Below are 17,531 nucleotides of genomic sequence, written 5' to 3'. Positions count from 1 at the left end.
TTTAATTTTTCTCCACCCAGCAAACCGCTTAGTTTTTATGGTACGAAAAAACTTCGATAATCCCCCGGCAAATTTTATAAAAGCATTAATATTTTCCGGATAGGTTGAACATTATGGCCTCCAGATGAGTCTACATATACATCGGGACGAACAGCGGTCTGACAAGGAAAAATAACTTCATATTTCAACCTTTAGAGGCCATACTGAAATCTCGAAGTCAATTCTTTTACTCATGATCGCCCTTCAACCCTGTTGTCATTCGAGAGTAATAATAAAATACACAAATGCTATAAATAATTTCTCTATCTAAGTTGAGTTGATTTTGAGTTTAACGTCCCGTTCAGCAGCGAGGTTATATGATACGTGGACCTACTGACTAACGTGGAATCCGAACCACATGAGATCCACTGCACAGTGGGCCAGAATCAGAATCTGACTGGAAAAAAGTGGTTTTGGCAACTACGTCTAATCTACATTCGAACAGCACAATTGTGTTAAGTAATAAATAAGGTTTCTTGCTGTGTATCAGTAAACACGGATAACAGCATATAGTGGCGGCAGCAGTACTTCAAAATTGATAGTTCATTATCTGTTTTATAGCGCGCTGAATTGGGGTAGTATGAACGTAAGGTTTGCTGTTTAATTGCGCATGTGAAAAGGCAACGAACGATCGCAAAATAAGCTATGAGTAAAGGTATGTATATGTACTTGCTGTTTGACTAAAGGTTTGATTGATTGGTTTATGTTGCTGTTCTGTAGAAGCATTTCTAGAGAGTCGAAGTATTCACGTATTGAAGAACTGCTATTGGAAATTGATATTGAGATTTAAAAATGTACGTTCATGTCTGTATTGAGATCTTTCGTCATGGTGTAGTTTGATATATGTATTTCGAAATACAGTTGTGATCTGCTGCCCGTTCTTGCCCGATTTTTATATTTATCGTCTTTTCAAAGTTAGGTGTAGCGAGCCGGATACGCTCTTCGTGACGTGAAGAACCTGTACGAGGTATTGCGTTCTAAACCATCAAACGAAGCACTTTATAATTATGATACGAACAGTTATGGAATGTAAATTCTTTCTGTGGATGTTCTTCGCAGTGTGAGAGTGACTTTAAGTGCCTTCAAAGTGATTTCGAGAAGCGTTGGAAGCTGGGTAATAGAATGACTGATAAATTTTTATCCAAATATAATGATTGGTTGGAAGGACATATTAAGTTCTCTGATAAAGTATTTACTGGTTTCAAAACGATCTCTTGAAGCCAAGAGCATAGGCGTTTGACAAGCAAATCAGGCAGACCTAGTAAACTCTTCGAAGATCCGGAAACAAAGTCGAAGAAGAAACTTGTACAACCACTCGTTACAAAGCATTCTGAGTAAGAGCTGGTGTTGGCTACCCAATGTTCATTGAGAGCTGCTGGAAAAAGAGATGCCGCGGTTGTATTAGGAGAAATCACTCAAACGACACCTAAGGGAGCAACAAAAATGAAAAAGGCTTATCATTCGCCAAAATTCTTTCAAACATTTATTCTCCGGATGAAGTCGTGGCACTTATTATAGATAACAACTTAACAAAAAGACAGTATGCACATTTGAGACTAGGTGAAAAGGGAAAACATTGTGACATATATCCGTCGTATAAAGTGGTGTGGGAAGCAAAATTAAAGCGTTATCCCAGAGAAAAGAATATTATAGTAACTGACACGTCAGCCGAAGATAATTTACAAGCAATAGTAAATCAGACAATTGAGCGCATCGTGATTTTACATGAAGATTATATTCAACAGTGCATCAAAGATGGAGACATAATGAAATTAGTGTGTGAGTAGGGTTGCGATGGAAGCAGTTGTCATAATGTATATAAGCAGAAAGTTCAAACAGAAGATAAATTGAACTAGTGGCTCAGATATTTTTGCTATCTCCTTCGTTCCCTTACAGTTGTGTTCAACATCAGATGGGGAGATTGACAAAGCAATTTTGTAGCAAAATCCCAAACCATCGTTGCCTAGATTTTGTCGACCCACTAAATTATTGTACCAGAAAAGAGAACTGAACTGTCGAGAAAAGAGGTATGTTCAATGGAAACGCAAATACGTAATTTAAAGCCTACTAATGTACCAATTCAGGAGAAGGAAGTAAATGATATCCCTAAACTTGTGTTCACAGTGGTGAATGGGAAGATGTGAAACTTTGTTACAGAAACTTCCTCCTCAAACGCACTCCTTGAAGGCACTTAAAGTCACTCTCACACTGCGAAGAACATCCACAGAAAGAATTTACATTCCCTAACTGTTCGTATCATAATTATAAGTGCTTCGTTTGATGGTTTAGAACGCAATACCTCGTACAGGTTCTTCACGTCACGAAGAGCATATCCGGCTCGCTACACCTAACTTTGAAAAGACGATAAATATAAAAATCGGGCAAGAACGGGCAGTAGATCACAACTGTATTTCGAAATACATATATCAAACTACACCATGACGAAAGATCTCAATACAGACATGAACGTACATTTTTAAATCTCAATTTCAATTTCCAATAGCAGTTCTTCAATACGTGAATACTTCGACTCTCTAGAAATGCTTCTACAGAACAGCAACGTAAACCAATCAATCAAACCTTTAGTCAAACAGCAAGTACATATACATACCTTTACTCATAGCTTATTTTGCGATCGTTCGTTGCCTTTTCACATGCGCAATTAAACAGCAAACCTTACGTTCATACTACCCCAATTCAGCGCGCTATAAAACAGATAATGAACTATCAATTTTGAAGTGCTGCTGCCGCCACTATATGCTGTTATCCGTGTTTACTGATACGCAGCAAGAAACCTTATTTATTACTTAACACAATTGTGCTGTTCGAATGTAGATTAGACGTAGTTGCCAAAACTACTTTTTTCCAGTCAGATTCTGATTCTGGCCCCCTGTGCACTGGGAATCGAACCCGGATCTCCCACGCCAAAGGCGGGTACGCTAACCGCTTAGCCACGAAGGAGCTCATCTACCTAACGAGTTTCTCGTTTCTGCAGGTTTTCTCTTGCTGGTGTTTCTGGGCTATTATTCATCGTTTGCTCCTCCTAGCTGTGTAGTACGATTATTTCCCTCGCAGTTCCTCTTGGAATCTTTACAATAAGCTCATTCCCTTAGTTTACGCTGTTACTCAGCTTCCAAGGATCCAAATATAGTGATGAGTTTTCTCTAACGGTAATCGTCTTACAACTTTAATGCACACATTGGTGAAGGTTTCTGTTAATATATAATTGCCAACTATATAGGTAATGATGTAAGGCTATATATAGGTAATGTTGTAATTATATTCAACCTAATCATTCTCATCAACAAATCTCTCTGGTAATTTACCCAGTTTTACTTATTACATGTAAACAATATTCAATCATTACTTCATACAACTACTTATTATATTAGTATATTATCTACGTATTAACAAGCCTGTATGAATTGTTCAATAAATAAAGTAGCAAATATCCCCACATGTTACTGTGGACAATACTTTGCGTTCCTCCTTCTGTGTCTTTCTTGTAGATTTGAACTAAAGTCTCGTATAAAATTCAAACATCTCGTATGGGCGTCCTATAGTCGTGTCGCTGTATGAACCGTTCTCCAATCATAAGATAGCGCATTAATCATTGGCTGCTGCTGATATTATATCCTTGAAGCAGGGATGCAAATAACCACTCGAACAGGGCGAGTGGTTCATCGGTGCGGGCAAGTTTGTAATATCACTATTAAAATACTGGAAGTAAGTAAATGAAACCTATTGTGGGATGTGGGCTAGTAGCTTTTTCTTGGGCTAGTAAAATGTAGTTACTTATATGCATCCCTGTCTTGAAAGCACTCGGATGTTGCCATTACATGCCAATACTAACCAAAAGATGTGCGGCCGTAACTGATTGGGGGAACTTGAGGACTGTGCGGTATATTGCAACACACTATTAACTTTACTTGCTTCCAAGTTGGCGAGGGTAAACAAGTGGGTTGTGTCAGGCTGGGAGTAACAATGGTGCAAATATAGTGAACCACTCCAATCATTATTCTTCCCTTCTAAGTCAAGTATCAAAAAAATGCTGAAACTTGTACTTAATTATTCTAAATGAAGATCTAAACACTAACTTATTTGTCTATAACGTTAACGAATTTCGAGATATGGTAGGTCATCATAGGATTCTGCTCTTACTAGCACGTCACTTGCAGCAGCTAAAGAAGCTTCCATGCTCCACAGCCCTCTGCTAACCTCTTCGTCTTTACGTATGATCTTTCTGTTTTTATGTCATCCATTAATTGTAGTCTCCTTCGCCCCCTCCCTCTCTTTCCCTCCACCATACCCTCTAGGACGTCCTTCATGATAAATTTATTCTTAGACAATGTCCCAACCAGTTTCTCTTCCTCTTTTTAACAATATCTAAAAGTGTTCTTTTCTCCCTCACCATTTCTAACACCATCTCATTCGTTTTCCGCTCGACCCAACTCTTCTTTCCATTCTTCTCCACACTCACATTTCGAAGACTTCCAGTCATTTTCCATCAATTTTACATAATGTCCACGTTTCCACCCCATACAGTACAACACTCCACACGAAGCATTTTATGAGTCTTTTTCTCAACACTTTATTCAAGGTCCCGCAAAACAGACTTATTTTCCTCCTAAAGGCTTCTTTTGCCATTCCTATTCTTGCTTTTATTTCACGTTCGCACTTTATGTCATTACTAAGAATACTACCCTAATATCGAAAACTGTTCACTTGTTCTATTTTCTCCCCTCTCACTTTTATATTTGACACACACCTCTTCGTTCCAATCACCATGGCTTTTGTCTTTCTAACATTTATTTACATCCTATATTCTTCAAAGCCCATCCTCGGATTTTCTAACATTTTATTGATTTCCTTTTCAGATTCTGCAACAAGCACCATATCGACTGCAAATCTTATGCATCTAATCATTCTACCTCCTACTGAAATGCAGTCATCATCATGTAAACTCTTTTTCACTATCTCCTCTAGATAGACATTAAATAGTGTTGGCGAGAGGCAGCATCTTTGTCGAATTCCCCTTCCAATTGCACTCTCTTCCGTCAGTTCTTCCCCTATCCTAACACTTACTTGTTGGTTCATGTATAAGTTTCTTATGAGTCTTCGATCTTTCTATTCCAACTCTATCTTCTTTAGAACTCCCAACAACAATTCCCAATTCACGCGGTCAAAATCCTTTTGTAGATCAACAAATAAAACATATATCTCTTTCCCTTTTCTTTAAATCTTTCACCGATCGCCGTTAATAATCCAATAGCATCTCTTATGCCATTACCTCTTCTGAACCCGAACTGCTGCTCCTCCACTTCTTTATTTGTTCTTTCATATAACCTTCTGTTCAATATTCGGAGCAAAATTTTAGCTGAATGAGATATGAGACTAATAGTTCTATAATCCTCACATCTCTTTGGGTTCGATTTCTTAGCCATCGGTATCATGATCGTCTTCAGGAAGTCTTTTGGCCACTCTGCTGTTTCATATGTTTCATTGCAGAGTCGGAACAATTCTTTCTTTTCCTTGTTTTCCATATTTTTAATGAATTCGATTGATATATTATCTATCCCGGTTGCCTTTCCATTCCTAATCTCGGATATAGCCTTTTCAAACTCATCCCGAAGAATACTAGATCCTTTATCATCCTCGCCTACTTCATTTTCTACTTCAACATTTAGGCTTCACGGTCTATCCCTACTCTCATATAAGTCTTCAACGTATTCTTTTCATCTTCCTATGACCTCATTTCTCTCACTGACTACCTTCCCATTCTTATTTTCTACTGCCATCTTAATACCCTTTGTTTCCTCCGAAATTCCAGTGTTCCAGTTAGAATGCTTGGGTTCATGTCATCTACACTCATAGTTGGGAATTATATATATATATATATATATATATATATATATATATATATATATATATATATATATATATATATATATATATATGTGTGTGTGTGTGTGTGTGTGTCAAAAATATGACTCCCTGGATGATGTCAAAATAAAATACTTTCAAAATATTACATAAGATTTTTTTAAGGATTGAAGAATGTATTAGTAAAATGTTTTTCTTAGGTGGTTATTTAATGAAACAAGGGCAAAAATAAAAGTGTAAAATCTATTTTTCCGTTGAAAAGTAAACTGGCTCAACCTGCCCCACATAATTATTGTCTCAACTGGCCTGGGTGGTGGGGAATGTTGAGACACTTTACATGGGGATACTTTCGGGTTAATTACTAATTAATACAAACTTATACATATATATAAGTTTTATTTATATTATTCCATTTTTCTTTACGAATATCCAATATCACTCACAACACTTCAAACACTTTTCTTCGACATGTATTTTAAATGTTATAAATAAGTAAAAAAGCGTCTCTACTGTCCCCTATTTCTCCGACAATGTGTGAACTAACTTAAACTACAAGCAGTGACGTAACTAGGAGGCAAACGGGTTTGTGCTCCGGGCGTCGGACTGGGAGTGCACAAAATTGGGCAAATATATGGGGAAGCGTTTCGGTTTGGTCGGTCAGGGAGCGTTAAGGCGAGTTCTTGCCCTGGGCGCCAACTAGTGTATTTGCATCGCTGACTACGAGCGGCGTTCCGAAAGTAAGTTTCATCATTTTCTTCACACTGAAACTTTATTGTCAAACAGAAATATACCATGGGATCATCAACTAAACACCTTGCACTATTTTTCAACATAGTTGCCACCGACATTGAAACATTTATTGTAGCGTGCAATCAGTTTGAAGAAACCATTCTGGTAAAAGTTGGTGTCCTGGGATCCAAAGAATCGTCGCACAGCCTGCTGAGAGTGTCGCTGTAGCATGCCGTATTGATGTCCTCTACATGGAGGAAACCTAGGAAAAACACACCTTTCACGTCTCAGAAAGCTGTGGCTATAACCTTTCGTGAGAAGGGTGACATTTTGAAGTTTTTCCTCATTGATGAATTGAGATGCTTCCACGTCATTGAGGCGGTCTTGGTTTCTGGGGTAAAGTGATGTACTCGTGTCTCATCGCCTGTGATCATTCTGAACAGTAACTCATTTCCTTCTCGCGCGTACATCAAGTGATCAAGGCTGACTCCCAATATTATCCTCTTGTGATTTGGGGTTAGGTCTCTCCGTACCCATCTTGCAGACACTTTTCGGTAACCCAACACATCATGGAGCATGTGATGGGCCTGAGCATGACCAATATGCAGTGTGGACACCACATCTGGCACCGGCGCCTGCCCTCTAACACCAGCAATGTTGTTGTCATTCGTGGATGTGGAGGGACTCCCACATCGACCTTCATCCTCCATATTCTGTCTTCCTTCACTGAACATGCAACACCAATGACCTATCATTTGACAAGACATGACCTCTTCACCATACACGGTCTGTAGGCGTTCATGGATGACGGACACTCTAGTCCCACGTGCCCATTTATACAGGATAACGGCACACTCTTCCATTGGTGACCACCTTGTCAGCACACGTCTGTCTGCCATCGTGATTTGTACACGAATAACCTCGTGCCAGTGTGACCACCCAGCATAAATATTTCGTACTAACCTATGCAGAAAAGAAGTACTAGATCTGGGAAAAAAGTACTAAAAACGTATCTGCTCCCGTGTCACTCTATTTATAGCATTTTACGATATTAATATTTTATTAGAAGGTTTCCAGCAGCTCCCCTCTCCTCTGGGTGGGGAGTGACCCCTCACATTCTTGAAAGAACCCCAACTTTATTTTTTTTACAGTCAAAATTCCATATAAATCGTGGAAACCACTTACACCCTCCCAATTTTGGCTTTACATTCCCAACCTAAAAATCCAGGCGGAATTCCTGCTTAATTGTCATATTAGAACTCAATGTAAAACCACTGAAATAACACAAGTGTGACAAATAGAGGATGTCGGGAGAAACCAAGAAATATCATAAAATGGGCTTATTGAAAAAATCGAGTTTTAATTCCTTAATAGCCCACTGTTTAAACGGATTACCAAATATGTAATATTTTCTACTGTGGTCATTTATTAAGTGGAGAAGGCACCTATTTTCCAGTTCCGCTCTTGTAAATATCACTGTTGAAAACAAACGAAGAAACAAGTTACCAGGTACAGTGATATTTTCGTACATTGCCCAATTTTCATGAGATTCCTTTTTCTCTCCGAAATGTATTTATGAGAAAAGAAGAGGAGGAGAAAGATACTAGATTTGTTGGTGAACGTACTAGAACACGAAAATATTATAAAAGGTACTAGATCTAGTACGAAAGTACTAGCGGTGGTCACACTGCCTCGGGCACTTCGGTGCTACTCTCTTTTCTTCGGCGCTCTGCGCATGCGTCATTCCACCTCCGCTGATGCTCCTTCCGTCGTTGAACCAGCAACAAGTGTTCGATCAAAACAAATGACGAAACTTACTTTCGAACTGCCCTCGTAGAATGGAAAAATTACAGAATCTGATTGTTAATTAATTTTCTTTGCAGTTCTAATGCCATATTTTGCCTAGCTTAACTGGGTTGCTCTCTTCGTTAAATCATATAGCACATATCAATAACGGTCCGCGCTCTGCGCCTCGAGCGAAGAAAGAACACGATATTGTATACAATTTTCTTCATGGTAACACTTTTACAAAATAACTACTATATAATGACTGTATTAGAGACAAGAAAGGGAACAGAAAGAAAATGGTAGAATAAAACAGCTAATGGGCCATTCCATCGTCACGGGCAGGACATTTTCACTACATTTTTGATGCTTTAAATCTGTATATTTCTAAAAGTACAAGGTAAATTCTGCTAATGTATGATATATGAGCAGTACAGACTTAGGAGTATATCTAATTGATGTTTTCAGTATTTTTTTTTTTTCCTGTTTAGAGTAGAAAATATTAATTCCTAAACGTCTGTCACGGGTGGGGACAAAAAAGAGAAGTAACTTTCGACACACCAAGTGAATGTTACAAAACTCTGTGAATTCTTAACTCAAAATGTTTTATTTAAGCGCAAATGTATAAATGATGAAATTTTCCAACAAATTTCACATAAGAGAAATTTGTCAATTATTTGTATTAATAATAATAAAAAAACTAAACTTTATTGTGTCACGGGCAGGACACCGTGTGAATCAACACACAAAATCTCAATAAGAATGATTTCAAAAGTGAAATAAAATCGAAAATAAGTCAATTTCTGCTGTAGCGTTGTACACAAATAATTATATTTACTTTACTTGAGGCTCGCTTTTATGACACAAAAATAATAATATGTAGTACACTTATTTCTCACCACCTACTCTTTAGGAAATGTTTCTGCTTGCCCATTTACATCCATCTTGTAGGGAAATTCGTGCAAAACACTGTGTTTAACACTATATAAAATAGGTGCTAGTATCCAGTGCCGTGCCGTGGAAAATCAGCGCCCGGGGCGCGAGTATACGACGGCGCCCCAGTAAATATGAGTGAGGTCAACAGACCACCTGCAAAAAGCCACCATGGTTGGCGCGAAGCGTGAAAAAAATTTCAAAAATAAACCCTGTTTTTCCTTGATGTTGAGTACTTTTTAATACTTTTTTCCTTCCATTTTATACATATCTTTTCTTTTTCCTCCCGAATTTTGCGCCCCCTTACTTTGACGCCCGGGCCCGTCGCCTCGCTCGTCCCCCTCCCACAGCACGGCACTGCTGGTATCACAGAGATTATTTGATCGAAATGCACGTAAAACATAGCTTCTTCAACAATCCTGAAAATTTTACCGCAATCGCTGACGGCCTTTATACAAATTACCTTGAATTTTTCGTCCTCTTCCATTGGGCTTTGTGCGATAGATGCATGCCTGTCTGTTCTCTTTTTCTATCTACTAGAGAAAAATTCCACCAACAAAAATGTTACTTGTGTTATATCTTCAACAGCTGGCCTAACACAAGTCTTGTTACCATCCAAACCTAAGTCGTCCCTCAGGATAGCTTCGTAGCTTTCGGAATCATCATTTTCAAAATCTAAATAAATGTTGCTCATAAACAAGAATAAAAAATTTCCTCCCAGCTGACATGTCACAAATTCACAATTTAGACTTAAAATTGTACATGAATTCTAAATATAAATAAGTTTTTCTTTGTCACAAAGTAAATTTTGATCTTTCTACTTCATATATATGTAAAATGCATTGGTTTTGACAGTTTTTGAAAATTTGGGTTCAGGCTCACTTTCGCGTGGAATGGCTCTAATACAGCTTTTGCATTCCTTTTGACCAGATGACTCTTCAAATGACGATCTCCTGAAGTGGGTTGAAACTACAGTACTTAGCAATGAAGAATGCCTGGAGAGCTGGTGGAATTTGCCACCGACACAAGTATGTGCTTTCGGCGATGGAGAAACCAGTATCTGTGGCGTGAGTAATTTATGTTATATTATGCATATACTCTGCTCTCTTATAACTTAATATTAGATGAACATTTGTAAACACGTATATTCTAAGGGGATAGGATTATGCATTACACTAGTGGAGGAGCTGCATGATATCTAGTGTACGTTAACAATAACCATGTTTTTTTTTTATTATTATTATTTAATCACTGTTGTCATTGAAACTGAGATCAAGAGCCTCTACTAAATTTATTTGTATACAAGTGGTATGCTGAAAGATTTTAGATACTCTTTGAAAATCAATTTATTTAGATAACACCTTCTGCAATTTCTCAAAATAACCCCCACAAGCATCAATACATTTCTGTATTCTTAAAACCCATAAGTCAAATATTTTTAAAAATTCGTTTTTTTTTTTTTTTTTTTGAATATCAGAAATTACATTATTATACGATGTGATAGCTTCTTCACTTGTTTGAAAGTGGCGTCCTCGAAGCTTTTTCTTGAGTTTTGGGAAAAAGGCAGTCATGCGGAGCTAAATCTGGAGAATACGTCTTGCGCAAAAATACGGACTCCACTTTGCTTTAAAAAAGCCAAAGTTTTCGCTACTGAGCGTGCTTTGTCCTGATGGAGAAGATTGTGACAGTGGAGACTTACGGCGGGCAGATCTCTAAGCTTCAGAGACATTCGGAAGGCAATTAGTAACGTACTACCCTGCTGTCAATCTACAACCTTTATCTAACTGTATAGTTGCTACATAGCCGGTCTTAGAGAAAAAAAGATGTCATTATAACTTTCGAAGATGGAGATTTAATTTGAAAACACCATACTGTCAACTGCTTTTGTTTCGGGGTCATAGTTTAAATCCGTGTTTCATCACCCGTGACGATATTATAAACGTCTTAACCTCTACGAAAATCCTTTAAGCATATAGTGGCACCATTTCACGAGGTCATATTTTTGCTCAGGCGTACGCACATGTGGGACCCAGCCACTATAACGCTTGGGAAGGCCGATATGATCTTTTATTATGGACTGGGGTGTAGTTGTTTCGATCTACACAGTTGACTGAACTTCCTCATATGTGGTATGGCGATACTCTTTCGAAATATTTCTTACTGCTGCGACATTTTCATTCCTAATTGCGGTGCTAGGGCACCCAGAGCGAAGCTCATCTGTTAGTCTTTGTCGATCGCGTTCCCCAAACCAGTTAAAAACGGTTGCACGTGAAGAGGCAGGGTCTCCGAAACCCTTTCCTAAACGATCTCTTGCGTTAAACGATTTTAAATATGACAGATTTCAGTACGATAACGCTATTTAGATTTTAGTATCTAAAGTATTTCGACATAACCCTCGCATATAAGTTTTGTAACATTCTTTACTAGGAAAGGATTTTTGAAAATTCCACTTCTAGCAGTTATTACAATGAAATATCCATATCTCAGAATCATTCAAGGTTACAGATTGAAATTGGGTATTTAAATTTTTCATTTATAATAAATAAACACATGTTTCAGCGTTTTCCTAACCAACTTCCTATTATTTCAACTAGAAAGGAAGAAAAGATGTAGAATGGGAAAAAAGGGTAGGGGTAGTTCTCTAAGATTGCCATATTTCGAAATCACTTAAGTCTAGAGAAATGAAATTTGGTATTTAGACTTTTCATATGAAATAATCAACACTGTTTCAGCGTTTTTTTAATACTTGACCTGGAAGGAAATGAAAAGGTTTGGTGGTGGTTCACTAATACACCCGTAGGAGGTGTTCGAATTTCGTGTGAGGCTTCCAGTTGAAACGAAAGCAAAATATTGCCATCAGTAACACGTAGGAGAATTTGCTAATTGGTATATATAAACCTAAGTAATAATCTAAACTTATCTTTTTGTGTTATACTAATGTGATTTCTCAACAATTAAACTACTACTGAACACTAAAGGCAGATCAACCATATTTTAAACTTGATCATCATCAATAAAGCAAATACAGTTATAACATTATTGTTATATACAGTTTATGCTGTTATACATCTAGGTTAATGCCGGTAATATTTTGTTTTTCTCCTGCGTCTTTCGTATGGGGTTCGTCTGAACTGGAAGCCTCACACGAAATTCGAACACATCTTATGGGTGTATTAGTGAACCACCCCAAAACTTTTATCTTTCCATCCAGGTCAAGTATCAAAAAACGCTGAAACACTGCTTATTATTTTATATGAAAATTGTTAATACCAAATTTCATTTCTCTAAACGTAACTACTTTAGAGATATAGGCATCTTAGAGAACTACCCCTAACCTTTTTTCTTCCCTGCTAGTTTAAATATAGAAAAACGCTGAAACATTTGTTCAATTATTTAAATGAAGAACTTAAATTCCAAATTTCATTCTGTAACCTTGAGTGATTCTGTAATATGGATATTTTATTGTAATAATTGCTACAAGTGGAATTCCCAAAAATTTCCTTCGTGGTATCTTACGTCACAAACCATCGCAGGACAGCAAAATGGTTTGGCGTGGAAGCAGTAAGGTCTCTGTGGGTGGCTGGAACTTAGCGCATCACTCTGCAAACACAAATCACTTAATTCCTGTAAATTCCGTGTAGGAAGCAATGAGCTCGAATTTGACGTTCAATGACATCACTTAGGTGTTCACTTGGGTTAAGATTGAGTGAGTTGGAGGGACTATTGCAGCCATTAAAATTCAGTACTGCGTAGCTCGAACCACTGCAATACAACGTTAGCTTTGTGACAGAACGTTATCAGCTGAAAGATGCTAGTGCCAGCTGGAAATATGACTCACATGAATAGGTGTACACAATCATCAATGATCTGGTGATAGCTAGGAGCCGTCATGGTGCCCTCCACACACACTATCAGCACCATGGATGATCATCTGAAGGTTCCTCAAATTATAAAGGCACCCATACACGCGGACACATGCATGAAGAATCCTTCCAGCATGCATGAAAAATGATAAAGCCATAGGCAAGTTGATCATATATGGCCTCGTTCATGCATGTTGAAAGTTTTTAAATCTTTTGTAAACATGCATGATGTTTTTTCCATTCTTCATGCATGTTTACCGTGTAAGTGCTCGTTCATGAAAGTTTTTTCTTTAGTATTTAGGTCCACCAATCATGATAGCGAAATAAATCACATGACTCTTTCCTTCGAATCATTCTTCTAGTAAGTTGGGAAGCAAGTTGGTATATGTGTGGGCAAAAAATTCTTCCAACATGCATGATGAAACAAATCTTTAATGAAAATTGGTCATGCAGTGTGTACTTCTATCGCTCCCTTAATGTAGCTACGACCTGTCTGTCCTCGACGTGCTGTGCACGTCTCGAGCTGTTGTTCTCCTGAAAGATGAGGAATTCTGACATGGCTATTAGGGCGGAGCAAAATATCACTTTTTTATATATCGAAAACGCAATAGTACGGAAATGTTGTCAACTGATGTTGATAAAATACTGTAAAAATTTCGTCGCTGAAATCGAATATCTTCGGGTGTCGAATCGCCAAAAAAGATTTTGTGTATTTATAGGGCATGCAAACCCGCCGTACATATAACTCTTTTGTGTTTCTACGGCAAATGAACAAAAGTATTACTTATATTTCTTAACTTAAGTAATATATGAAATTTAAGAAATATTTTGTGCATGATTTAGGCAGATTTGGAATCACACAATAGCCAATTTAATCAAAATAACAATCTACTTAATACAAAATACATATTTTTTCTGTATCCCTCTGCTTGTTTCAGTGAAACGACCCAGGACCCACGACGAGAACGTAGATGCAGGTCGGGTCCCTCCCATGCCCACCCCACCATCCGTACACGTGTGTTCAAAAGTAGATCTTGGTTCTTTGGAGAGCATAGTTTGCATTTGCTTCTACTTTTGGGTTTACAGATTGGGATTATAGTTTAAGTCTGATAGAACTACTAGACTGTCACAAACTGATGCAAGATGCCATTAGCACTTCCTTTTATCGCATCTTTTCCCTTTCTCGATGCATTTTTGAGCGGTCTATCACCTGGTCAGCATTCTTTGGATCAATCATTCCAAAACTTTGCATCGCAGCTGTTGCTATCAAAGCAGTTGCACGATCAGATATTCCAAATCGGTCTACTAGCACAAGAAGAGGTCTAAGGACATCTCGTTACTCCTTGCTTCTTTTTCTCTAATATCCTATTATTTCGCAAAGTAATCATCAACATCTGACTCTCACCATCAGAAGATGATGTCTGGAGTTCATTAGAAGTCATCGTTTGTGATATGTGAGAAGACTATTGGAAGGTGGTATCTCTTGATTTCCTTTTAGTGCGTACGATTAGTTTTAAAGACTCCTCGTAGTCAACTCCCTCTATTCTACCTACTAGTGTTGTTCTTTGATCTTGCAGAAATGTCCACTCCTTCCTAGGTACTTACTTTCTCAATTCACATGAGTACATGGAAAGTTCATAACATTTACAGGAACATATATCAAAGAACTTTTTGTCATCTTGTTTAAATATATCCATTTTTTTTAATTAGCAGAAGCTTTAGTTTTCTTCTCAGATTTACCAAACTTCTTGTATACTTTCCGTGCAAGTGAAGTAGAAGCTGAACTATACGTTCTAAAAACACAGTAGGGATGGAAGCCTTGTCCTAAACAGATTTCACACACTGAGCAACGTCTCTCGTCACCATCTTTACAGATCGATCATACCCTTTCTCACACTTTTCAAGCTCTACCAATTGAAAATAATGCTTTATTACATCTGATTTTGTGTGTAACTGTACACCTGAAAGCTCAGCTGAATGTTCAAACACGGAGAAGTCGTTCTTAATCTTGTTCTTATCTTTGGCATGGTTAGAGTTTCAATATTGATGCAAAATACGAATCTCACAATTACATAAAGTTTATTTTACAGTACTCAAACAAACTGTTTATATACTTATCAATTACGTACAACGAAGTAAACACTGAAATGCAATGTTAACACCGCAAAATATCTTGAAAAGATCGTCTTCCACACTCGAACAAAGTTATCGAACACTAACTTTTTTTTTTAATACTGCTACTATGAATTGGACTAGTCCAAATTACATTCTTACGCAGGGAAGCAAAGTAAGCTGTTTAAAACAGTACAATTTTTTTTTTTAAAAGGAAAAGGAGTGTTGAAGGAAAAGTTATAATGAACAATGAACACGTTTATCGGAATATTAATTCAATGTTGGAACCTTATATGATACCACAAGTACAGTGTATGGTATAGAATAATTTGTTTTGCTAAAAGGGGCTATTTTATGGTTCAAAATCTGCCTAAATCATCTAGAAATTATTTCTTCAATTTTACAGACTGCTTAAGTTAAGAAATATAGGTCATACTTTTGTTCCTTTACCATAGAAACACAAAAGAGTGATGTGTACGGCGGGTTTGCATACCCTATAAATACACAAAATCTTTTTTGGCGATTCGCTACCCGAAGATATTCGATTTCAGCGACGAAATTTTTACAGTATTTTATCAATCCGCACTATTGCGTTTTCGATATATAAAAAAGTGATTTTTCGCTCCGCCCTAATGGCTATCGATGTGATAAAGACAGTATCGTGATTCATCGCACCATTCTACGTTGTACTATTGTCGTGCCGTTAACTTTGTTATACTTATTGGAAAATCAGCCACGAAAGCCTATAACTAACTGTGTACGGAGAACACTCGAGCTTTATCCACTGTTAGAATCTGCCGTTAATTGTACTATGCCCTATCCTGATGTACCAAACTCGACATTTAACGACATCCGAATTTTTAATGAGGCATAGCCATCCTAGCACGTCTTATAGCGCTGGTATCAGCGTTCTTTTCCCATCCTTGGAAGATACTAACCGCAGCAGTTAGTGTACAGCCGACAAGTCGCACTGTTTTCAAGAATCTCGTTCCCAGCCGTCTGGACACCCCAATCAAACTCTGATAATAACCGCAAACTATTCCCCATTCTACGCACAAGCATCACCCTGACTGGTCGAGTGAGATCCCTGTCGTCGTCTGCTGCTCTTTGCCTCTTGTTTAACTTCATTGGAAAAGTAGGAGGCGGTGATAATGTTTTGGCTGGCAGTATATTGTATACTGTCAAACTTTCAAATTTATTCTAACTTAAGCAGTTTGGCCTAGGTCTTGATTAGTCGGGCAATCCCAACTTCTTTTATAGTAGATATGCCAAAAATCCATCTTCGCTTTCCTCACAAGGACACTATCTGATTTTATTATACATTACGACAGTGGTGTATGCAGACGTTCAGGAATGGTTCGGACTCGAAGTTAATATAATTTCAGATGTTTGCATACATACAGTACCTCCATATGGAAAATGTTTGCTTTTGCACAATATCATGCTCAGGGATGCTTTAAAACCCCGAAAGTCCTTGTATACGCTATTACTTTACGAAGTTAAGAAGCTTTGTTTCTAGATTAAGACTTACTTCTTAGTATTCAAATTCCTTTTATTGAAAATTAAAATGAAACATTGTTTTTAAAGACAGACAAAATGTTCTTTTCTTCTAGGGTGACAGTGGGAGTCCATTATTTATACAAGATGGGGATTCAAGTATACAAATAGGAATTGATTCCTTCGGGGCTGGATCTTGTCCAGATTCTGTTCCAAATGGTTTCACACGAGTGACTTCATATTTGGACTGGATCTCCGAAACATCAGGAATCGAAATTTCATAGATGTTGAGACCTATAAAATGTAAATGAGCGTGTCTGCAATACATGTAAAATATAGAAATGAATTTGTTATTCTTTCACTGTAAAATTGTTTGATGGTTTGACTGTAAGATAGATTGAGTAGAATTAAAGTTATTTCTAGAATAAACAAAACAAAGATTACATTTAGACTCGTATATTTTTTCTCTCATACGCATATTACATGTTTTGTGATATAGAACATAGGTACAAATGGTTGTGAATGTAGTAGAATGTAGTAAAAAATGGTTGTGTTAATTCAACTCAATTTTAACACAAGGCAGTGGTTCCAGCGTGACTACCACTATGCGGTGTTATTTCAACACAGACCCAGTGATGTTGGCGTTTAACACAGGGGTGTGTTACGTCTTTAACACACAACCGATGTTGA

General features: G+C 37.5%; 1 protein-coding gene across 1 annotated transcript in view; it reads left to right on the top strand.

Annotated features, from left to right (window-relative positions):
* The window catches only part of LOC145673211 (epithelial serine protease-like), a 54,149-nt gene extending 36,880 nt beyond the window's left edge, over positions 1-17,269 (top strand). The window contains exons 6-7 of the mRNA XM_081742694.1: positions 10,300-10,436; positions 16,958-17,269. Coding sequence (XP_081598820.1) covers positions 10,300-10,436; positions 16,958-17,125 — 305 coding nt within the window. The 3' untranslated portion in view covers positions 17,126-17,269. The remainder of the gene's footprint in view (positions 1-10,299; positions 10,437-16,957) is intronic.
* The last annotated feature ends 262 nt before the right edge of the window (positions 17,270-17,531 follow it).

The sequence above is a fragment of the Thermobia domestica genome, chromosome 16 (genome assembly GCF_964235325.1).
Source record: "Thermobia domestica chromosome 16, izTheDome1.hap1.1, whole genome shotgun sequence".
Lineage (NCBI taxonomy): Eukaryota > Metazoa > Arthropoda > Insecta > Zygentoma > Lepismatidae > Thermobia > Thermobia domestica.
This window is presented reverse-complemented; position numbering and strand designations above follow the sequence as displayed.